The 25315-nt window shown below is 36.3% G+C and overlaps 1 protein-coding gene across 6 annotated transcripts in view; it reads left to right on the top strand.

Moving 5' to 3' along the window:
• SCAPER (S-phase cyclin A associated protein in the ER) overlaps nucleotides 1–25315 on the top strand; it is a 552134-nt gene that overhangs the window by 207057 nt on the left and 319762 nt on the right. For all 6 annotated transcript variants that reach the window (XM_038010211.2, XM_038010215.2, XM_038010212.2 and 3 more), the window contains 3 exons: nucleotides 2168–2249; nucleotides 4025–4177; nucleotides 5156–5263. In XM_038010211.2, the coding sequence (XP_037866139.1) occupies nucleotides 2168–2249; nucleotides 4025–4177; nucleotides 5156–5263 (343 nt within the window). The remainder of the gene's footprint in view (nucleotides 1–2167; nucleotides 2250–4024; nucleotides 4178–5155; nucleotides 5264–25315) is intronic.

Raw genomic sequence — 25315 nt, 5'->3', positions numbered from 1 at the left:
TTTAACATGAATGGACTTTGAATTTGGTGAAATCCTTCTTTTTGTGGGTCCATTAAGATGACTATGGGTTTTACTCTTTATTTTATTAATATGGTATGTTACATTAATTTTTGCATATTAAAATAACCTTGTATTCCTGGGTTAATTCCTGCTTTGTCGTGATATATAATAGTTTTTATATGTTGTTGGCTTCTTGCCAAGGGCATGTTCATGAGGGGTATTTATCTGTAGTTTTCTTGTGATGTTTTCATCTGGCTTTTGTGTTATGGCGATTCTGGCCTTACGGAATGTAAGGGGAAGTATTCTTTCCTGCTGTATTTGAGAAACCGTTTCCATAGGATTGGTATTATTTCTTTCTAAATGTTTGGGTGAGTTTACCAGTAAAGCCATCAGGGCTTGGGTTTTTCTTTGTGGGAAGATTTTAAATTACCAGTTAAGTTTTTTTCCCCTTGTTTTTGGTCTATTGAGATTTTTCTATAATCTGCTGGAATCAGCTTTGATAATTCATGTCTTCCTAGGAATTTGTCTTTTTCATCTTAAGTGATCTCACTTATTATAAAGTTCTGGGCCGGGCGCAGTGGCTCACGTCTGTAATCCCAGCACTCTGGGAGGCCAAGGCGGGTGGATCATGAGGTCAAGAGATCGAGACCATCCTGGCCAACATGGTGAAACCCCATCTCTACTAAAAATACAAAAATTAGCTACTATTTACATGGTATGTCTTCTGTTCGTATACCCTCATCCTTTTTGTGTTTTTGTATCTCATATCTGTCTCTTGTAGGCTGTACATAGTTGGGTTTTACTTTTCTATCTGGTTTGCTAATTTCTGCCTTTTGATTGGAATGTTTAGTCAATTCTTATTTGATGTAATTTTTGGTATGACTGAATTTATGTCCGCCATTTTGATATTTGTTTTCTGTATGTCTCAAGTCTTTTTTGTTCTCCTTTACCTTTTGTTTTTTATTAAACCACTTTTTGTTGTATTATTTTCTTCATTATTTAAAAATTATATTATTTTAGTTACTTTAATAGTTGCTTTTTGGATTATAGTATTCATCTTGACTTATATTCTACTTTAGGATAAAACTAAATTAATTTTGTTAAAATAGAACAACTTTATACCAAAGTTCTGGCCTCCTCTTTCATTCTTCCCCTTGTGTTACTATTTTCACATATCTTACATATAAATGTCATAAATGAAACATTACTCTTATAAATTATTTCTTTATACAGTTCTATATTTTTAAAAGAACTAAGATGATGAAAGAGAAAATATATTTATACATTGTGTGTGTGTTAACAGTTTGTTTCTTTTTATTTATTTATTTTAATTTATTATACTTTAAATTCTGGGATACATGAGGGGAGTGGTGAGGAAAGCTGGCTATGCATGCTGTATGAATTAAAATAGAAGGATGCTACTTGTCTCACCATTTCAGTATGTAGATTTTCACTTAAACTTTCTGTTTTCAGTGTATTATCTCACCTCCAATTTGCCTTCTGTCCTGAATGCAGGTCCTTTTGTTCAGCCCCTCTAGGGAGTAATCTCTTCATCTTCTGCTGGGGTGGGGAGATTTGGAGACCTGCTGTATTTTAAGGCTTTCCGAGTCTGCTTATTTTTATCCTCAACCTTTATCCCTTCCTTCATAAGTGAATAGTTTTTTCAATTTCTGAACTCTTAATGGAATTTTGCTAGTAGAGTCACCTTGCTTATTAGTTTCCCTCTGAAAGCTTAGATTTCAGCTTTCTCAGGATTGCTTCTCAGCTTTTGAAATATTGATGTCCATTTTTTGTGATTATTTCCTCTTCTTTGTTTTTGTGAGTTTATGCCTTTTCTGTTCCTTTTTGTGGTTTAATTGTGTTTTTGGAAGGGAATAGAGATAAATATAGTTTTCAACAGCCATATTTAAATGACAGTCTTTGAGCTAATATTTAAACCCATGCCTGGGTCCAGAAGTCCATTTCATAACTGATAATCTCTATTGTTTCCCAAACGTTTAATTAGCAGTATACCTGGGATTTAGTAGGCACTCTAAGAAGAATATTTTTTTTTAAAAAAATAGCCCTTTAGACTATATAAGCCTATGGGTCCTAATTGTATTTTTGAGCCTCATGAGATTTGTTACTTTAAGCAGTTGAGTTTATAATTTTTACTGTCTTCTTACAGAGACAGGGAAGAACGATTGGCTGCACTCACAGCTGCTCAACAAGAAGCTATGGAAGAGTTACAGAAAAAAATTCAGCTCAAGGTAAGGATATTACATATTTTTAAACTGAAATTTTAGGGTTTGTAGTGTAGCATGAGATCAACATTTTGTAGAGCAAAAATTGAATTAATTTGTATTCTAAATCTTTGCACAGCAAAACTTACATGATTTCGCTATGATCATTCTAACTGAATATCTGGAAACTAAGTTTACTTTGATATGGTAGAGCCATGAGGAAAAAAATTTAAGAAAGTTTATTTAACATTTCCTGTTTTTACTAAGCAATTTGTTTTGTTTTGTTTTGTTTTGTTTTGTTTTTGAGACGGAGTCTCGCTGTGTTGCCCAGGCTGGAGTGCAGTGGCCGGATCTCAGCTCACTGCAAGCTCTGCCTCCCGGGTTTACGCCATTCTTCTGCCTCAGCCTCCCGAGTAGCTGGGACTACACGCGCCCGCCACCTCGCCCGGCTAGTTTTTTGTATTTTTTAGTAGAGACGGAGTTTCACCGTGTTAGCCAGGATGGTCTCAGATCTCCTGATCTCGTGATCTGCCCGTCTCGGCCTCCCAAAGTGCTGGGATTACAGGCTTGAGCCACCGCGCCTGGCCAGCAATTTGTTAATGACTTGAAGGCATTACTGGTAGGCTTCTTATATTCATAGGTTTTAATCACTCAAAAGTAAATTAAAAGATGTTTCTTATGATTTGCTTCACTTGATTTCAGTGCTTATGAATTGCATAATCGTAGCTTGGGAGATTATGATAAACTGATACTTTCTAGAAAATTTTTAGTATTACTACAACCTGTAGGCAGTCTCTAACAGTATGAATGTTTCATATTATGTCACAGTTACTTACATGCTGGCTCCTCACAGGGATAGTAAAACCCTTAAGTTAGAAGACTGTATTTTACTATTTGTATAGTCCTAGAAATTTATCATTCATTTAAATTTATTGTAGCAGGTATTTATTGAGCCTTGTGGTAGGCAGGGGAATGCAGAGATAAGGCATGGTTCTGATTTTTAAGAAACTCTTCATTTACTTTAAATTCAGGTGCTAAGTACGTAACCTCCACATAGAGAGAGGCATACATGAAATGCTGTGGAAGCACAGAAGAGGACACTTAGTCTAACATGAGGAGTATCAGAGGTCAGGGAAGTGATTTTAAAGAACACTTCCTGAGCTGGATCTTGAAAGGAGGATGAGTAAAATAGATAGGTAGATGGGATGCCATCCTAGCCATATGAAATAGATGAGTGTAAGGACAAAGGTCTGAAATAGTATTTTTCCCCCAGGATTGTCACTGGAGGTATAAAAATGGAGTAGGTTATAGGATTGGTCATGATGGGCCTTGCTTGCTGTATGGATAAGCATGTGCTTTACCTATAGGTTAACATTTCCCATGGTGGGTTCCAGGAAGTAGTTCTCAAAAGTATGTTATTGGCAAATAATTTGTAAGTCGATGCCTACTAAAAGCTAGGTGTATTGAGTCATAGATTACAGTGATGTACTGGAAGTTCTGTAAAGTTCTACATTAAAAACCTGTTTAGCTTTAGTTTACTGTTTTTCAAATTTATTTGACCATGGAACCTGTTATGTAAAACACCTATTAATATCTATCCTGGAGCACACTTTAATAAACATTACTGTTCATGTGGTTGATATGAAAGGGCTTTGTGTAAAGCTTTGTCTTCAGTGTGTAAGTTGCCATACAAACGACATTCTCCTATAATTTTTGAAGTTTTAATGGAAATATTATTTTTCCAAGTTCTCACCATAATTTGAATAATTTTTGAAATTCTTGCACTTTGACTTCATCTACAGCATGATGAAAGTATTCGAAGGCACATGGAACAGATTGAACAAAGAAAAGAAAAAGCTGCTGAGCTAAGCAGTGGGCGACATGCAAATACTGATTATGCCCCCAAACTGACCCCTTATGAAAGAAAGAAGCAGTGTTCTCTCTGCAATGTGCTGGTAAGTTGTTATTATCAATATTGTAATGATATAGTTTACTTCTAAAGTTTATGAAACCATGGAAATATATTCTTCCAGTCTTTTAAAACTTATGCTAAGGCAGGAGAGATGTGGCAACTCACGCCTGTAATTTCAGCACTTTAGGAGTCCAAGGTGGGCGGATCACTTGAGGCCAGGAGTTCAAAACCAGCCTTGCCAACCTGGTGAAACCCTGTCTCTACTGAAAATACAAAAAATTAGCTGGGCATGGCGGTGCATGTCTATAATCCCAGGTACTCAGGAGGCTGAGGCATGAGAATCCTTTGAACCCAGGAGGCGGAGGTTGCAGTGAGCCAAGATTGTGCCACTGCACTCCAGCCTGGGCGACAAAGCAAGACTCTGTTTCAAAAAATAAAATAAAACTCATGCTAAGGCATCTGCTGAGTGACTTGGATTTCTTTCATGATTCTGAATGAAACATCAGCATTTCGGAATAGCAGTAAAAGTGCTAAAGAAAATAGTTACTGTTAAAATGGATGATTACCTGCTTAATGTGATAGCCCAAGTCAGTATTTTTGGGGTACTAGGTCTAAAAAAAGAAAACAACATTTTCACTGCTGAGACTTGAATCTTCAAACTTAGAGGAAATAATTTCCTCTTAGGCTGACTATAGCATGTCTTTTTTTTTTGGATACAAGTATCGCTTTGTCACCCAGGCTGGATTGCAGTGGCATGATCTTGGCTCACTGCAGCCTCCGCCTCCCGCCTCCCGCCTCCGGGGTTCCTCCCGGTTCTCCTGCCTCAGCCTCCTGAGTCTTTTTTTTAACCATTTGTCTTCTAGAGGATTCTCAGAATTATGTTTGAGGAAACTATTTTTAAGACTAATATGTAAATACTAGGTGGATCTCAACTCACATATCATATACTGGACTGAATGTGTAGTGTTTAAAATTCATATAATGTTATATTGATTACATTGCTTTGATTTTATGCTTTTAGATCTCTTCGGAGGTATATCTTTTTAGCCATGTTAAAGGGAGAAAACACCAGCAAGCTGTGAGAGAGAATAGCAGCATCCAGGGGCGTGAACTTTCAGATGAAGAAGTGGTAAACTTTATTTTTGTTCATTTACAGTTGTTTATTGAGTACCCAATATGTGCTGTTTTATTATAAATAATTCCATGTTTGTATTTATTTCTATGATTATTTAAAACTAAATTTAGCACTTAATAGCTACTATAATATAGTGTACAAATGTGTCATTATTTTAGTGTATATATTAATTTAACAAGAAAGATAGAAACAAGAATTTAATGCTGTTATTTACATAATTTCAGTATAAGGAAAGGTTATGGTATATTGATATTTTAATAATGCAGGAAAATAATTACTCAGTGACATGCCACATTTCTTGGAAAACAGTTAACCACATAAATTTCACTTAAGAGGATAATTTTGGATCAGTATACCATTTAGAAGCTTTTGGAAATTCATTATTTCTTCACACATAATTATTGTCAACATGGAATTTAGATTTGTTTAAATATATATATGAATATTTTTCATTTAACTCTTTTTGAAACTTGGATGACATAGCTAGATAATCTGTAAATTTGCTGTCCTGTTTATTATAGTAAATTTTTAAAACTACTCAAGAATAAGAAATTCATATTTGTTAAGCAACTCTTAAGCCATCCAGGAAAAGTTTTTGTGGGTTCTTTGAGGGCAGGTCCCTTTATATAGGTGCATGTGTACATTTAACTTTTTTTTTTTAGGTATGGCATTCATTAGTCAAGAACACAAATCTCAAGTATATAGCTGATGAATTTTTACATATGTATAAACTGATATAAAACCACTCAGATCATAATATAGACCATTTGTTGTACCCTTTGGGTTCCTCTTATGCCCCCTCCTAGTTGTGTCCCCAAAAGTTAACTACTATGAATTTTTGCATCATTATTTACTCTTGCCTATCCTTGAATTTCATATAAATGGTATCATACAGTATGTATTCTTTTGTGCCTGACTTCATACATTCATACTTAAGCCTGTGAAATTGATCCCTATTGTCTATGTGAAGCTGTAGTTATTTTTCTTAGCTTTATATCAGTGCCTTCCTATGTACCATCAGGAACACATCTGTAGTTGAATAGTATTTGGTTTACTGACTTGTTAAAATAAGGGAAAACAGGAAGAGCCAAGATGGCTGACTAGATGCAGCCAGGAAGAGCATCTCTCCCACCCAGAGACCAGACCATCAAGAAGGCTAGCACGCTCCGAGCAGATCTTCTAAGGAAGGCATTGAGATTAGAGGGAGGGAAGGCCCACCCTGAGCTGAAGCTGCAGGAGAAAATGGGGAACGCCGCCTGGCTTTGCAGAGCACCAGGACTCTCTCCTGAGGAAGAGGTGGCTAACTAAGCAAGGAGTGACCCACTCTCATCACAGACCTCTGGAATCCTAGCTGCAGGAGACCCCATGACTCCTACGGACATTTGAGCTGACAGGGAGAATTGCTTGGAGAGGTGGCAGGGACTGGAGTCCAGCTTGCAAAGAGCCCAGAGGGTTTGACACAGGAACAGCTGATGTGGAGGGCAGCCAGAGATGCTCAATCCCCAAGTCTCACTGTGTTCCCCTAGGTGGCTTTGGTCATTGTTGTCTGTCAGACCTGCACACAGCAGTGCTGTCTTGACAGTGGAACAGGGCCGGTGTGATCTGAGCACCCTGGTCTGATGGCATCTCCCAGGGTCCCTGCCTGGCCATGCCTTCTTGCAGTGCAGACTTGGATGCCCAAACGAGGTGCTTCTAGGTGGCTGCCACCATAGCTCCTATCCCAGGAGACCCTGCCTGACCATCAGAGAGCTTCTGCAGATGGGCCCCTGCTGGCATGCAGCTACCCATAGCCTCTCCCCACCACTTTCTGGCAGCTGCATGGACTTTGCCACCACGCTGCTACTGGCACTGGTGCAGGTGTGGACTCTGTTGCCACTGCACTGCCATCACCAGTGTGTGAATACGTGTTCACACCCTACCAACTGCAATTGCATGCATGCGGAACCTGTGACTGCTAGCCTGTGCACTTGGACCTGATACCACTGTGCTGATGAAGTGATTTTGCCAGCGCCTGCCATTGAAGTATTGTTGCCAGCGGACAGGGAACACCTTAGCCACTCTAGTGCAGCAAGTGCTTAACCTTGAGGTTCCAAACCGTAGGCCTGGTCTCATTCCCCTGGGGCATGCAGCCCAGCACTGCTGAAGTCATCCAGAAACAAAGCCAGTTCACTGAACGCAGTGTATACTACAGTCAAACCCTTAAGGGCATCAAAGAATGTAAAAACAAAAAGCCTCATCCAAAGGGCAGCAATTTCAAAGATGAAAGGAACATCCTTTCATGTTAAAAACCCTCAACAAACTAGGAATTGAAGGAACATAGCTCAAAACAATAAGAGCCATCTATGACAAACCCACAGCCAGCGTCATACTGGAGGGGCAAAAACTAGAAGCATTCCCCTTGAGAACTGGAATGAGACAAGGATTTCCACTCTCACCACTCCTGTTCAACATAGTACTGGAAGGCCTAGCCAGAGCAATCAGGCAAGAGAAAAAATCAGAGGCATCCAAATAGCATGAAAAAAGTGAAATTCTCTCCCATTGCAGATTGTACAGTTCTATACCTGGAAAACCTCAAAGGGTCTGCTCAAAAGCTCCTAGATCTGATAAACAACTTCAGTGAGGTTTCAGGACACAAAACGAATGTATAAAAATCAGTAGCATTTCTACACAGCAACAACATGAAAGCTGAGAGCCAAATCAAGAACTCAGTCTCATTCAAATTAGCTACAAAAAGAATAAAAAAGCTAAACAGGGAGGTGAAAAATCTCTACAGATGAGAATTACAAAATACTGTTCAAAAATATCAGAGATAACGCAAACAAATGCAAAAATGTTCCCCGCTCATGGATAGTCAGTATTGTTAACATGGGCATACGGCCCAAAGCAATTTGCAGATTCAGTGCTATTCCTATCAAACTACCAATGACATTCTTCACAGAATTAGAAAAAACTATTCTAAAATTCATATAGAACCAAAAAAGATAGCCCAGGTCTGAGCTCACTTTTTTGGTGATTTTTTAACTTGGAAGAATTTTGCCCCTCAAGTTTTAACCACTTTGATGACTCTAAACTCCAGATTCTGTCTCCTCAGCTCACTAAGACTGCTACTCTGCTTGCACTATGCTCCCATGCCAGAAATTGGCATAAACCCTGAAGGAAGTATCCAGAATGAATGTACAGCTAATTTTATGTGCTTGCCTTTTTTTAGGCATCATAGTCTTTCAAGTCCTGTGTTGGCTTTTGTTCCTTTCAAATAGTCGCTTTGTGTATTTTGTGCAACTTTTGGCGTTAGATGAGTCCAGTACAAGCCAGGTCACGGTAGCTAGAATTAAGTCTCCAGTGTTTGAGCCCTGCATATTCATGTTTGATATAATGCTTGACATATAGTTAAGGTTATTTATAAATTTCCATTGAGTTGAATCGAAATGAAAAGTTTATGCAGAGTGGCTTGAAGGTATCGTTGGAGTAGACCTCTCAATTTCACCTTTGTAAATTCTGAGTACTTTTAATATAAGTGAAATGGAATGTGGAACTAATAATCTAGTTTACCTCAGATAATTTTCTTCCTTTTACTCAAATCGTGTAAGTATTGTAAGAGAGAATAGTATGGAGTTTTTTATTACTTAAATCTTTCATGATTACCCCCATTTTCTACTTGAGTTTTCTGTTTAGAACTATAGTCACGTATTTGTGTACTCTACTTTGAAAAAAACCTTAATTGCCTCAATTACTTGTAATAATTCCCATTGTAAAGGATATTCTTTCCTTTATAAAAATTATTTGTGGCCAGGCGCGGTGACTCATACCTGTAATCCCAGCATTTTGGGAGACTGAGGCAGGTGGCTCACCTGAGGTCAGGAGTTCAAGACCAGCCTGGCTGACATGGTGAAACGTTGTCTCTACTAAAAATACAAAAATTAGCTGGGCGTGGATGTACGCCTGTAATCCCAGCTACTTTGGAGGCTGAGGCAGAAGAATTGCTTGAACCCAGAAGGTGGAGGTTGCAAGTGAGCCGAGTTCATGCCATTGCACTCCAGCCTGGGTGACAGAGTGAGACTCGATATCAAAAACAAAATTACTTGTAATTAATTTCCATTAATAAAACAGCTAAAAATATTATTTAATTTACAAAAAATTATTTTTTTCTGGAATATGGTATTAAGTAAACTGAAATATAAATTTCACATGTTTTTATTTCAATGAGAAAAGGTTAGAAGCAAATAATAGGATTCACACACTTTGGAAGAAAAATGTGCAATATTATCTGATTTTTGTAGCCATAGCAGTCTTATGTTTAGCTCTTATGATTTGAGATTTGAATGATGTGTTCATTTTGTGTACTGTTTCAGTTTGAATGAATTAAATTTTCTTAAAGTTCTTACTTAATTCATGTCGTTATTCTTGGTTATAGCCTCTTCCTCCTGAAAACAAATGTATAATATAGCATATGAATTATGTGATATAAAAAGGCTATTTTCTGTTACTATCATGGAAGTTCATTTTTTTAATCAGTAGAGGGTATCTATAGTACACATACTTGTTCTACTTAAAGTTATTACTTGTCATCTATGATGTCTTTATATTATATACACCTTTTCTGTGACCTTTCTTCTTTGACATGTAAGATTTTATTTATATTACCTCTGACCTAATAAAATTGTACCTTTGACCTTATGAACTTAACATCTCAGAAAACTTACTCTTGATCTTTGACACATTTTGTTTTAAGCCTGTTCAACATAATAGGTCGCTGCTGAGTAAGAAAGCTTTATTGTTTTGTGTTTTTATTGTAACTTGGGCAGTTTTTCTAGTGTTTCTTGAGACTTAACAAAAGGGACTATGTTTGACGTTTATGTTTGATTTTTTTTCTCATTCATCTTAGAATTCAAATGATTAAAAAGGTGATTTTTAAAGGTCAAAAATGGGTACTAGTTTTAAATATATTCTAAAATTTAACTTTTTACATGCATTGCTAAATAAATCAATGAAGTATTATTTTTAGTATTTGATATCTTTGTGGTCCCGTTTTCACATTATCTAAAGAAACTGCTAGGATCTTTTCTAGAAGTTGCTTGAAGTACATTTCATTGTATATGTAGAATGAATTTAAAAAGATATTTTTTCCATTTTAAATCAGTGTATTTCTATGTTTGTGAGATTCCATTAGCTTCAAACGCCTGTAAATTGTACAAACTCTTTTAGTTACCCTGTATACTTATAGAAAAAAATAATAATTTTCATTTGACTCCTGAAAGGTATGAATAGGACCTTCCTGAAGGATCTTAAATTAACTGTAATGTATTGGATGTTTACAACCGTATGTGACTTTACAAATAGCATTATTAGTTTCCATGGACAATATATGCCAACTAGGTGATTGAAGAGAAAATAAATTTTAAATTAGGAAAATAAAGAAATTTTAAATTAACAAAAACATAAAGACATCACTGTATTTAATGAAATGTAAGCTGACTGTTTCAGCCAGGGTGTGCCTGGCAATGAGATCAAAAGAAGTGGCAAGATGTTTCCCAGAATTATGATAGTCTGGGAAATAAAAGATAATTCCATATAGACCCATTTATTTCCTTACTTTGCTTGCCTTTGTAGAAGAAGTATTCACAATCATTTTATAATCACATTATGAAACATCTTATTTGCCTTTCAACAGGAAATCAAGTCGAATGAGCAAACTAGAAGTAATTTAATTTAAATCTTCAGTTTTTTTTTCCCATTGAATACCTCGGTAGGGTTAGTAAGTTTAAGGCAATTTGAGAAATGATTTTAAAACATATTGTCCTTTCTTTTAAGGCATAGCTTCCATTGACTTGATTTTTCTCCTTAATAGTATAGGAAAAATTTTATAGGGGGGTGTGTGTGTGTGTGTGTGTGTAAGTAAATGTATATGTATTCATTATATAATGCACACACATATATAGCTGATTATTAATTTATATAGTCTAAGTTTTCACACTGTGATATGCAGAGAATATGTGGCTCTATATCTGTGGCTGATTTATTGATCTTCTTTATTTAGTTGAAGGAAAATTTTTAGATTCCACTTATTAGGTCGAGGAAAAATATTTAAGTAAACGGGTTTTTTTTTGTTGTTTTTTTCTTTTTTCAAGATGGAGTCTTGGTCCGTCGCTCAGGCTGGAGTGAAGTTGCTTGATCTTGGCTCACTGCAACCTCTGCCTCCTGGGTTCAAGCAATTCTCCTGTCTCAGCCTCCCAGGTAGCTGAGACTACAGGCGCCTGCCACCACACCGGCTAGTTTTTGTATTTTTTTTAGTGGAGGTGGGGTTTTACCATGTCAGCCAGGCTGGTCTCAAACTCTTGACCTCAGGTGATCCACCCACCTCGGCCTCCCAAAGTGCTGGGATTACAGGTATGAACCACCACGCCTGACCACAAATAATTTTTATAAAGGAAAGAATACAAACTTGCTTTTTAGAGTTTTAGAATTAACTCAAAAGAGAAGAATTAATAATTAAGTTGACTCTTAACAGATTTTTAGCTGTGTTAGTCAAGGTGTAAAATTCGGAGTGCAAAGTGACTTTAGAGTTACACTAGTAGCTAGTTTGGTAACTTGGCATTTTAAACTAAATGAAATTAAGACTTTGTTTTACCCTGTTACTTTCTTAATTTGCAGTTTTAATTTAATCGATTTATAGGTTTTTATAAATATGTTTTATCATATTAAAGAAGGTCCTTTCTATCTCTAATTTTGTAAGATCTTAAAAATAATAAATTGTTATTAATTTGGGTTGAACTTTTTCTTCATCTTATGATTGCTTTTCTCCTTTAATTATAGCAAGAAGTATTTTCTGGGCAAAATTGCAAAATTCTTTTTTCAGTTTGTGTATGTGATATATTAATGGCTTGTCTATATTAATATTTAACTTAATTTGGTCATGATTTTAAAAGTACATAGTTAAATTTGTTTTTGAAATATCTTATTATTTTTCTTTCTCAAGATTGTATCATCTTCTTATATAAACTGACTAGATTTCCCTGTTGTGTTTTTATTACTGGGAACATGTTGCATAAAATAGAAATTGTCTCTTCCTTAAAGGTTTTGTTTAATATATCTATAAAATTATATGTTCCTCTATGTGTTTTTTGGGAAAAATTTGTTTTCTGTGGTAAAATACACAAAACTTAATATATGCCATCTTAACTATTTTTCCAACTTTATTAAGGTATAGTTGACAAAAATTGTGTATATTCAATTGTATACATTCAGTGTGTACAACATGATTTGTATATTAATGCAAACGCTGTGTAGTGATTGCCGCAATTAGTTGTGTTTCTATACACTAACAATGAACTTTCTGAAAAAGAAATTAATAAAATTATCTCATTCATAATAGCATCAAAAAGTAGAATATTTTGGAATAAATTTAACCAAGGAGGTAAAAAGTCTTTTCACTGAAAACTGTAAGATACTGATGAGAGAAATTGAAGAAGATATAAATAAATGAAGATATCCTGTGTTCATGGATTGGAAGAATTAGTACTGTTAAAGTGTCCATACTCTCCAAAGCAATGTATAGATTCAGTGTAATCCCCATCAAAATTTCAATGACATTTTTAATAGAAGTAGAAAAAACCTCCTAAAATTTGTATGGAATCACAAAAAAATTGGAGTAGCCAACGCAATCCTGAGAAAGAACAAAGCTGGAGGCATTACACTCCCTGATTTCAAAGTAAAATACAAAGCGATAGTTACCATCTTAACCCTTTTTAAGTATATATTATAGTTTAGTGTCATTAAGTTCATTCACATTGTTATGCTGCCGTCACCACTGTTAATCCACAGAACTCTTTTCATCTTGAACATCTGAAAATCTGTGCCCATTAAACATTAACTTTCCATTCCCGCCTCCCTCCAGACCCTGGCAGTCACTATTATAATTTCTTGTTTTTCATGGCCCTGTCAGTTTTGAGGAGTGCTGGGTGAGGCATTTTGCAGAATATCTTTCATTTGGGTTCGCCTGATGACTGAAGTAGGTTTGTAGATTTTTTTCTCATGATTACCCTGGGTTATATGTTTTTGGTGGGAATACCATAGAGTTGAAATGTCCTTTAGGCACATCATATCAGAGATACATACAATTATAACTTATTTCTTGCCACAGTAGTGTTTGCAATGTTTCTTCACTGTGAAGTGACTATTTTTTCTTTTCCATACCTTGGAAGCAGGTTTCAAGGGATTGGGATACTTGTGGGAGGGATTAGGTTTCAGCTTCCAGAGGAGGACTATCTATGTATAATTTTCGGAATCCTTCTGTTAAGGAAGGTTTGCCCATATTCCTTATTTATTTATTCATCTTTTATATCAGATATAATTTTTTTTACTTTGAGTTATATTCTAGTATACATTATCTTATTGCTAATACTGTTCCAGATTTGGTGATTACGAACTCTTTCAGTCAGTTTTTGTGTCTTTTTGACATTGCCCTGTTTACTTTTTTTTGAACACTTCTTTACTGGCATTTTATAATCTTGTAAGCAGCAGCCTTATCTGGTATTCTTCCTTTTCTAGCCCTGGAATCAGCCACTTTTCCAAGGAGCTCTGTTTTTTTTGTTTTCAAGGATAACACTTAGAAAACAAGACCTAGATATAAGGGGTGCTCATTATTAACTGAGGTGTCACTGCTTCTAGGCCCTCAGGTTTAGAAGCCATTTTTAGGGGGAGGCTTTTCTCTACCATATCAGTTTCTTCTGTGTTCATTGTCTTTTAAGATTTTCCAGATCTTCTTGAGTCAATAATTGATATCTTCTTAGAAGATTACTTTCTTAGATTAGATTTTCTAATTTATTTTAATAAAAGTATATACACATAGTAAGCCTCTTTGAAATCATTAAAATCTGTTTTCTATTTTCTGATTTCAATATTTTACACTTTCTTTTTGCCTTGAACTTGCTAATGGTTTTTAAAATTTTTCTTCTTTCTACCTTTTTTCAGTCTCTTTCTCTTTCCTTCCCTCTACCCCGTCTCAATTGAATGATTAATTTGTTTTTATTTGTTCTTGTTTTAAGACATGTTATTTAATGCCACATATTTCTTTTGATTGAAGACAGTTTGAATTTCATTTTTTTTCCTTTTTAAGAAAGAAGCATTTGGGTCAGGCGCGGTGGCTCATGCCTGTAATCCCAGCACTTTGAAAGGCCAAGGTGGGCGAATCACGATGTCAGGAGATAGAGACCATCCTGGGTAACATGGTGAAACCCGTCTCTACTAAAAATACAAGAAATTAGTCGGGCATGGTGGCGGGCACCTGTAGTCCCAGCTACTCTGGAGTCTGAGGCAGGAGAATGGCATGAACCTGGGAGGTGGAGCTTGCAGTGAGCGGAGATCCTGCCACTGCACTCCAGCTGGGGTGACAGAGTGAGGCTTCGTCTGAAAAAAAAAAAAAAAAATGCATTTAAGGCTACAGTAACCAAAACAGCATGGTACCGGTACCAAAACAGATATATAGACCAATGGAACAGAACGGAGGCCTCAGAAATAACACCACACATCTACAACCATCTGATCTTTGACAAACCTGATAAAAACAAGCAGTGGGGAAAGGATTCCCTATTTAATAAATGGTGTTGGGAAAACTGGCTAGCCATATGCAGAAAACTGAAACTGGACCCTTTTCTTACACCGCATACAAAAATTAGCTCAAGATGCATTAAAGACTTAAACATATGACCTAAAAGCATAAAAATCCTTGAAGAAAACCTAGGCAATACCATTTAGGACGTAGGCATGGGCAAAGATTTCATGACTAAAACACCAAAAGCAATGGCAACAAAAGCCAAAATTGACAAATGGGATCTAATTTAAACTAAAGAGCTTCTGCATAGCAAAAGAAATTATCATCAGAGTGAACAGGCAACCTACAGAATGGGAGAAAATTTTTGCAATCTGTCCATCTGACAAAGGGCCAATATCCAGAACCTACAAAGAACTTAAACAAGTTTACGAGAAGAAAACAACCCCATCAAAAAGTGGGCGAAGGATAAGAACAGACACTTCTCAAAAGAAGACATTTATGCAGCCAACAAACATATGAAGAAAAGCTCATCTTCACTGATCATTAGAGAACTGCAAATCAAAACCACGATGAGATACCATCTCACGCCAGTTAGAATGGCGATCATTAAAGTCAGGAAACAACAGATGTTGGAGAGGATGTGGAGAAATAGGAGTGCTTTTATGCTGTTGGTAGGAGAGTAAATTAGTTCAACCATTGTGGAAGACAGTGTGGTGATTCCTCAAGGATCTAGAACTAGGAATACCATTTGACCCAGCAATCCCATTACTGGGTATATACCCAAAGGATTATAAAACATTCTACTGTAAAGACACATGTACATGTATGTTTATTGCGGCACTGTTCACAATAGCAAAGACTTGGAACCGACCCAAATGCTCATCAGTGATAGACTGGATAAAGAAAAGGTGGCAAATACACACCATGGAATATTTTGCCGCCATAAAAAAGGATGAGTTTGTGTCCTTTGCAGGGACATGGATGAAGCTGGAAACCGTCATTCTCAGCAAACTACTGCAAGAACAGAAAACCAAACACCGCATGTTCTCACTCATAAGTGGGAGTTGAACAATGAGAACACATGGATACAAGAAGGGGAACATCACACACTGGGACCTGTCAGGGGGTGGGGGGATTAGGGGAGGGATAGCATTAGGAGAAATACTTAATATAGATCATGGGTTGATGGGTACAGCAAGGCACCATGGCATGTGTATACCTGTGTAACAAGCCTGCGTGTTCTGCACATGTACCCCGAACTTAAAATATAATAATTAAAAAAAGAGTATGTGTTGCCAATATGAGGACTGTTCTTTGATTTTTAATTTTTACTTTCATTGGATTCTGGTCAGAGATTATGGTTTATATAGGTTCCACTACGAGGAGTTTATTAATTTTTCTTTGTAGTTTAATATATTGTAAAATTTTAAGAATAATCTCTTTTCTCTCTGGGTATATGTAACATTTATTAGATCAAATGTCTTAATTATCATGTAAATCTTACTTTTTTATCCGATTGGTTTTTGTTCATTTAAAGAATGCCAATATGCTATTATTGTTATTTCTTCACGTCTCTTTGTGTTTTTAAAATCAGTATTTGCTATTTATGTATTCCAAACATTTATCATCATAGTCATAACTTTTTATATCTCTTTTACTGGTGAAGTTTACCTTTTAAGAGTATGAAGCATCCGTCTTTCCTATTTAATGCCTCTTTCCTTGAATATTATTTTTGTCTGGTATTAATATTGTAAACCTAGTTTTGTTTAATGTTGCTTAATAGGTCCTCTTCCCGCTTGTCCCATTCATAATTTATATTTTGATTTTTTTTTACATGTAGATCTATTCCTAAAATGTATACTTTTATTTTGGTTGTTTATTGCTTTACAAGAAGAATACCTCACTGTATATAATCTTTATGGACTTGTGCTTTTTCCTTCAATATTATAATGCTTATATTCATCCAAATTACTATGAAGAGCTTTAGTTTGTTGGTTTTGGTTGCTGTACTGTTTTGTAATTATACACAATTTATTTACTATCCTGTTGATTGGTATTTGTGTTGTTTTTAAGTTTTTGGTTTGTAAGTAGTGTTGGTGTTAACATTCCTATACATACCACTTGTACATGTATAAGAGTTTTCCTTGGGTATATACCTAAGGGTGGAATGCTGAGTAGTATGGTATATAAATGTTCAATTTTAGAGACGATCCCATACTGTTTTTCTAATTGGTTGCACCAGTTTGCACACTTACCAGTGATGTATAAAAGATGTAGATTTACATTCTCCACAACTCTTGGCATTATATGGGTTTTTAACATTTGCCAATCAAGTAGGTGTAAAGTGGTATTTCATTATAGGCTTGATTTTTATTTACATGATCACTAATGACATAAAGCATTACTTCATGTTTTAGGAAAGTATTTCCTGTTCTGTAAAATGTCTGTGGTTCCATCCTGGCTAACATGGTGAGACCCCGTCTCTACTAAAAATACCAAAAAAAAAAAAAAAATTAGCTGGGCGTGTTGGCGGGTGCCTGTAGTCCCAGCTACTCGGGAGGCTGAGACAGGAGAATGGCATGAACCCGGGAGGCGGAGTTTGCAGTGAGCCAAGATCGTTCCAATGCACTTCAGCCTGGGCGACAGTGGGAGACTCCATCTCAAAAAAAAAAAAAAAAAGTCTGTGGCTATTCTTCCCCTTTTCTATTGGGTTCTATTGGGTTGTTTACTTTTGCTTTTTATTTTTAGGCTTTTTTCATAAATTGTTACTAATTTTTTATTAGTTATATATATTGGAGATATCTGTAGCAGTTTTTAACTTAGATTTTCATATTTTTATGTCTGTTAGCAAAAAATATTAATTTCAACAATCAAATTTACCAATATTGTCTTTTATAGATAGTACTTTTTGTGTTCTTCAAAAATCCTCTCTGACGATGTATTTCACCTATATTTTCCATTAAGTGTTTTGAAGTTTTGTTTTTGACATTTAAATCTTCAATCCACTTTGAGTTATTTTTTACAGCTCCTTTTATTGGATTCTTCTTTCACCATCTCACATGTCACCTCTGTTTTATGCTACATTTCATGCATGTATGAACTGTTTATGGCTTCCCTATGCTCGTTTGTCTGCTCCATTATCACGTTACCTTACTTAATAAACTTGTTCTCATACACAGGAGAACAAGATGTTTCTTGTGGCTTCTTGTCCTTTTACTCATCCTTATACATTACAGAATTGTCAAGTTCTATCAAAAACTGTCGAGAATTGTTTTAAATCAGATCATTTGGGAAATGATTCACATCTTCCTGATATTCTTCTTATTTGCGAATGTCATATTACTACATTTCAATTAGGCCTTTAAGAATATTTGTTAATAAGTAAGGTTTTATAATTCCCCCTACTGTTATTTTTTACCTGTCTGTTACTTTGTTGCTCTATAGAAATGCAAATAATTTTGCATATCAAGTTCATATTTACCCTCTTGTTAAACTCTTATTTCCAGTAACTTGTCTGTAGATTGAGGTTTCTATGTAAAGAATCACATTGCAAATAATAAGGTTGTATTGCTTATTTCCATTGTTTATAACTCAAATTTACTTTTGTTTTTTTATCACACTGGGTCATATCTGTAGTACAATGGTGAACACATGTAGTGGTGGCATTCTGTCTCATATCTGATTTTAAAGAGTATGAGTCTAAAGTTTTCTCACTTAAAATGATGTTTGCTTTAGGTTTTTAATAACGAGTCTTTTTTAGTTAAGGAAGTTTCTTTTTCTAATTTCTAAATATTGGCTTATTTATTTGTTGTTTAGTCTTTTAGTATAGTGACTTATATTTATTTCCTAATATGAAACTATTTTTGCTAAGCTGGAATAACCCTAATTCATTACTGGTATATTATATTTTTGTGTATTCTTTGCTAATATTTTGTTCACTACTATTGCATATACATTTATGAGTGATAGAGTTTTATGATTTTTTCTTTTTTGCATCATCTTTGGTTGTCAGGATTATGCTCATACAATAAGTTAGAAACTTTTTTGTCTATTTTCTGGAAGATTTGTATAATACCAGGATTGTCTTTTCTTTGAAATTTTGAAAGAAATTCCCTGTAAAACTCATTTGGTCCTTGTCCTTTCTTGGTTGGAAGATTCTTAAACACTTTAGTATTATTAATAATTATGAATGTATTTAAATATTTTATTTCCCTTTGAGTCCCTTCTGCAAAGTTAAGAGTTTTCTAGGAATTTATTTTTACACTGTTTTAAAAATATTTTCATGTAGTTATTGATAGCGTTCTTGTTTCTTTATTTTGTTTGACTGAGTTAATTTGGAGAACCAGTGTTGGTGATCTGAGATTCTATCCTCAGCTTGGTCGATTCTGCTGTTAATACTTGTGATTGTATTATGAGATTCTCGAAGTGAGTTTTTCGGCTCTATCAGATCAATTTTTTTTTCCATAAAATGAGCACTTCATTTTTTAATTCGCGTATTGTTTCATCATATTTCATAGATACTTGGGTTGTGTTTTGACTTTCTCCTGAATCTCAGCGGTCTTCGTTCCTATCCATATTCTGAATTCTGTGTCTGTCATTTCAGTCATTTCAACCTGGTTAAGAACCATTCCCGGGGAACTAATGTGGTAATTTTGAGGTAAGAAGACATTCAGGCTTTTTGAGTTGCCACAGATCTTGTTCTTTCTCATGTATGTGGGCTGACGTTCCTTCAGTCTTTGAAGTTGCTGTGCTTTGGATGGGGTCGTTTTGTTTTTAGTATTATTTGGTGCCCTTGGGGTTTCGTTGTGTTACAAGGTGGTATCAGTTGGCTAACTTCATTTTTGGAAAATTTTAGGGGGCCAGAGCTCAACTCAGTACCCCTAGGCTGTATGCTGTAACTCTGGGGGGCTAGTATCCAGCACTTTGCTTTGTTTTCTGGCCCCTTGAGGTTAGGAACCTGCTTTCCTGGAGGGGCTGAAGTATTTCTGGTCTACTGGCCACAACACTCTGATGAGTGGTGCCAGCCAAAGTGCTTTTTCGAGGTGGTGCCTTAGGATTCATGCTCACTTGTATGTGTCAGCAAATGCCACAGTATTTTGGGGTATGCTTATGTTGGCTATGGTGGCATAGCAGTGGGAGCTGGACTGTGGCCTTCCTGCTTGTGCTTGTGTTAGCAGGGGTGGGGCAGGGTTTCCAGCATTTGTGTTTGCACTCGTGCTTGCAATGGCAGGGTGTTGATGGGCACGGGGCCGCCAATGTCTGTGTGCACTTTGTAACTGGCAATGATGGCACACCTGGGTACCTCCATGTCAGCTGGGGGCATCATTGGGATGTGCTTGTGCCAGCAGCAGTGGCACAGCGGTCTGCTTACATGTGCACTGCGAGGTGGGGAGGGAAGGGAGGTGAGTTCTGCCTGCGTGTGTACTGTCACAGCTGTGGGTATGTGGCAATGGGCTTCTGCATGCTGGCAAAGTGCCTGGGGAAGGTTGTAGGTAGGCTGGTACATTTCAGCAGGGCCCAGTCTAATGGAGCTCTCTGATGGTCAGGTGAAGTGTTTTGACAAAGAACATATGAAGAGCCCCAGCAGCACCCTGGTTGGGCATCTGAGGCAGAGCTCCAAGTGGCACAGTCATCTGGGGCTGCAGGAGAGGCTAGCATACAGGGCGGTGCCCAGGTGGGACTGCCTCTGTCACATGGGCAAGACCACTCTGCCCTGTCCAGGTCTGACAGTCACTCTAAGGCTAAAATCTCCTAAAGGAGCATGGTGAGCCTTGGGGGATGGTCAGTCATTGCCAGGCTCTACTGCAGACCTTCCCACACCAAACCCTCTGGGCTTCACACAGACTGGAGTCTTGCCCCTACCGCCCCTCTAAGCAGCTTTTCCTGTTGGCATAAGTGTCTGTGGGGGTTGTGATGTCTCCTGCTGTTAGGATTCCAGGGATCTGTGGAGAGAAGAGGCCACTCCTCATCTCCTCAACTCACCCCTTCCCCAGGAATTTTGGGTGCCAAGAAATAGTCCTTGCTTCTGCTAATGGCAGAAATTGAAGAGGAGCTGGTGCATGCAGAGATCACATGGTGAGAGAGGAAGCAAGAGAGTGAAGAGGGAGGTGCTAGGCTCTTTTTAACCAGCAGCTCTCATAGGAACTAATAGAGGCAGGACTCACTGCTCCACCAAGGAAGGGCCTTTATCTAATTGTAAGGCATCTAGCCCCATGGCCAGGGTTCTCAGTATCCCCATGTGGTGTTTCCAACTTCCTCCCTCTTCATCCCAGCATCTGCATTCTGCTTCTGTTCACACTCGCTGCTTCCCCGTGACAGTCTACTCAGAGTATGCCAGTCACCTGCATGTCCCAGTTACTGGGTGATAGATGTTCCTCCTGGCTGCATCTAGTTGGCCATCTTCGCCACTACACTGTTTTGTATCCCCTTTGGTTTTAGATGGGTCTCCTATAAATAGCTTGTGCCTGGATTTTCTTCTTTTAAACTAGTCTTATGGTATTTATCTTTTAGTTGAGGATTTTTTTTTAAGTGGACATAGTATTTAATAGTATTGTAATATATTATGCATAATTATTTTACAATGTGTCTTACTGTAGGAAATTCGAAAATTGGGTAAGTTCTTTCATTTATAGGGTTAGGAATAGATTTTTCTTAGAAATGTGTAGTTACAGTAGAGAGCCTTGAGATATAACTATCATACATTTTTACCCTGATTTTTAAGTGTATAATTTATTAAATTTTGGCATATACATAACACCATGGAACCATCACCATGATCAAGATAGTGAACAAATTTATCACCTCAAAAGTTTGCTCATCTACTGTATGCTTGCTGATTTTCTCTTGTCTCACCAGTTTTTGAGAGAGGATATTGAAATTTCTTATTTTAATTGTGGGTTTGTCTTCATGTAGTTTTCAGTTGTATTATTAGCTGTATAAATGTGTCTTAGTATGTTTTTGTGTTGCTTCAGAACAACACCTGGGGCTGGTTAATTTATAAAGAAAATACATCTCTTTAGCTCACAGTTCTGCTAGCTGGAAGGTTTAAGATTGAGCACATAGTAAGGTCCTCAGGGTGCTTCTGCTCATGGCAGAAGGTGAAGAGGAGCTGGTGCATGCAGAAATCACATGGTGAGAGAGGAAGCAAGAGAGTGAAGAGGGAGGTGCTAGGCTCTTTTTAACCAGCAGCTCTCATGGGAACTAATGGAGGAAGGACTCACCGCTTCACTGAGGAAGGGCCTTTATCTAATCGTAAGGCATCCACCCCCATGACCCAATAACCTCCTAGTATGCTTCACCTCCAACATTAAGGATCAAATTTTAATATGAAATTTGGAGTGGACAAACATCCAAGGTATAGCAAATGCTAAGGATTGTTAGGTTTTCTTAATTGGCCCCTGTAGTATTATTATTATCATGAAATGACCTACTTTATCCCTGTGCATATTCTTTGCTCTGAAATTTACCTGGTCTATTATTAATATAGCCATTTCAGCTTTCTTTTCTGTTGTGTTAGGATAGTATATCATTTTCTGTCATTGTACTTTTAACCTATGTATTGTACATTTGCATGTATTTTTTTGGTCAGTATGTAGAAGTTAACAGCACTGTGGTGAAGCTGCTGACACTCTCAAGCCCTTGTCACCTATGGGTGTGGAAGCTACTTGAAACTAAGGACTTCTGGTTCTGAGCATTATCTTCCCTTTGATCTTGGTTTGAAAGATTGATGTTATTTGTGATATAAGGTATTACTGTTACTCTATTACTAAAATATTTTCTAAGGATGAAGCTGATACTAGCCACGTTGCTGTATTTGAAATCTGAGAATTCCGAGAAAACACCTTTCATTAAAAGGCATGGTTCAGTACCACTGAATCATTCCTTGTTGCAATATTGAGCTCAGACCTTCCTTATTCTTCACAGCATGATAAATTAGTAACCTTTTTGAACTGTGGGCTTTCCGTTGAGTCATCTGTTAAACCTCAGATTAGATCAGAAAAGAACATCAGAATCTGCAAAAGAAGGTTTTACCTCATTCATCATTGCCACCTACCAGAAAACTGATGGAGTATTTGTAATTGTCACTGAGTGGCGGGGGGACAGATGGTGAACTGTCATCCTTATCAGTGGATGGCTTTTCTCTTCTGCGTGGTGTCTGTTTCACAGTATTTCATTAGCTTTATTTTTCTTATCTGTCCCTTTAAACAATATAACAAATAAATTGTCACTGATAAAAATATAAGTATATCCTGTATCTGTGGAAAGGGACCTTAGCAGAGTTGAATCTTTTGTATAATTAAAATGACATATTTATTTTCAAAAGTTGTCATTGCCATATATGTTTAAAGTGATGCAGTCACAAATGATGCATAAATAATAAATGATGCATAAATGATAAAAAGGCATTGCATTTCAGATTTTCAGAATTTCTCAAATCTACTGTTTGACAGAATTTTAAACTTTAATATAATGGAACTGTCAGTCTTTTTCTTTTATTTTTTAAAGCATTTCTTGAGCACTTGCTTGTGTAAACTCTGTTAGGCCAGGTGCTAGGGAAACATAGGTAAATGATGTCATGTGAGCCCATCTCTGACAAATTTCACAGTTTCTTGAATCTCTAAACACACTCATTTTTATATGAATTAAGTAGTTTTTCTATTGTCTTCATTTTTGAATAGTGTTTGAATACTATCCATGGATACTTTATTTGATATGACTAATGCCATCCAAGACATTAGTAATTACAATCAGCTTTAAAGAGTTCATCTGTGTACTTTCTGAACATAATCTGTTGGAATGTTTTCTTGGATGAGTGATCATCTATGAAAAGAACAGTTTACTACAGAGTCTTTTGGTCTTAGTCTGAATAAAACTCTGTCCCCAGAGAATCATTCCTCCTTAACTTAAGCAGTTAGCATAAGCCCTTGATACATAGTAGGTTTTGAATTAAATATTAGTGAATTGAGCTAAAACCCTAACTTATTATCTTCAATATGCTGTATCTATGGGGATGCTATACAAAATATGTGATGAAGTGATGTCTAAAAATGCCCTTTGTTTTTAGGTGAGTGTTCCTTTATTTTTCCCTTCTTTCATCTGTGTCTCTGTCTTGTTCTGCCAATTTTCCTTCTTCTTCTTTCTCTTCCAGATACCTTGATCTCTTTCCTGCCCTCCTATACCTTCCTCACCTTTTACTTCTCTCACCCTCTTCATCATCCAGAGAAACAAGAAGTACAAGTTTTAACCCTTCAGTCCCTCACCCCTTCCCAGTTTGGGTAGAAGGCAGTGAGGGAATATTATAAATGCTTCCTATTTATCTTATTTGTTGTCATGCTGGGCAGGCTTAAAACAGTGGTATACTTAATAATAATTTTAAATGTGAGAAAAAATGGATTTTTCAATAAACTGATAAAATTGGATTTTAGATTCCGAAGTTCATAAAGTGTAGACTGAGACTGAGAGGAAAATGTTTTTTCAAATGACATGTGAAAACCATTGCACTAATTTTTTATGTACTTAGATTTGTAACTTGGTTTCCACCCTGGTCTTGAAAATAAACTGTAAAGAAATAAGCGTCTTAAGACATTGAATTTTTATTGAAAAAAAGGTCTGATTTTCTAATAAAAAATTTTATGTTACTGTAATTAAGCTTTGGATCCTTTTTTTCATTTAAATCCTTTTGATCTCGGAAGAAAAATATCTTTGAATATTCTAAATTTTATTGTTATATTTTAAAATAATGGGAAGGAGATTATTTGCTTCATTGTGCCACATTTTATGGAATGTGTTTGAGGCAACACTTGACAGAACTCTAAAAATGGCAGCTTAATAAAATTCTATGTTGTGTCATTTATATTTCCTGCCTATTCTGTTTTTAGAACTTTTATTTTTTTCCAAAGATCATGAACCTATCGGTCAGTATTTTTTCCCCATCTCTCTTAAAAAATAGGAAATACAGGAACCTTTAGGAGGAGTCTGATAGACTTTCAAGGTCATAAACCTGAGTATGAATTATTTCAGAAAATACAGTAAATTGTGTTAGGAAAACCAGAGCTTTGGTCTAGTATGCCATAAAAGGTAATTAAAAGAATAAGAAGGGTGTAAACTTTGATGAGATCATGTCTGCATATGTATTCGTTTCTTTATATACATTATTAGTATTTTAAACTATAGCAGTGTTGTTTAAAATTTTACAGGTGTGACTTAAAAACTACACTTAAAATTTTATTGTGTATGTGGAATTAGCCACCATGATTAACTTTTGGGCTTGTTACATTGATTTTTAGAATATTAGGGAAGGGAGACTTTAGAATTTATTATGTAATCCCTTAATTTTACTAATTAGGAAACTGATGCCTAGAGAAGTCAGTTTGTTATGAGTTGCAGACTTTATCTTGGTGTGGATCTCTTGACTCACGGTTTAGTGCTGCTTCTACTGCATCAAGCTGCTTTTCTACACCTAAAATAAAAACAGTGTCTCTGTTAAGGCTTAATTAGAA

This window comes from Chlorocebus sabaeus, chromosome 26, assembly GCF_047675955.1.
Source record: "Chlorocebus sabaeus isolate Y175 chromosome 26, mChlSab1.0.hap1, whole genome shotgun sequence".
Classification (NCBI taxonomy): Eukaryota; Metazoa; Chordata; class Mammalia; order Primates; family Cercopithecidae; genus Chlorocebus; species Chlorocebus sabaeus.
The sequence above is the reverse complement of the archived record's forward strand: the minus strand, read 5'-3'. Positions and strand labels throughout refer to the sequence as shown.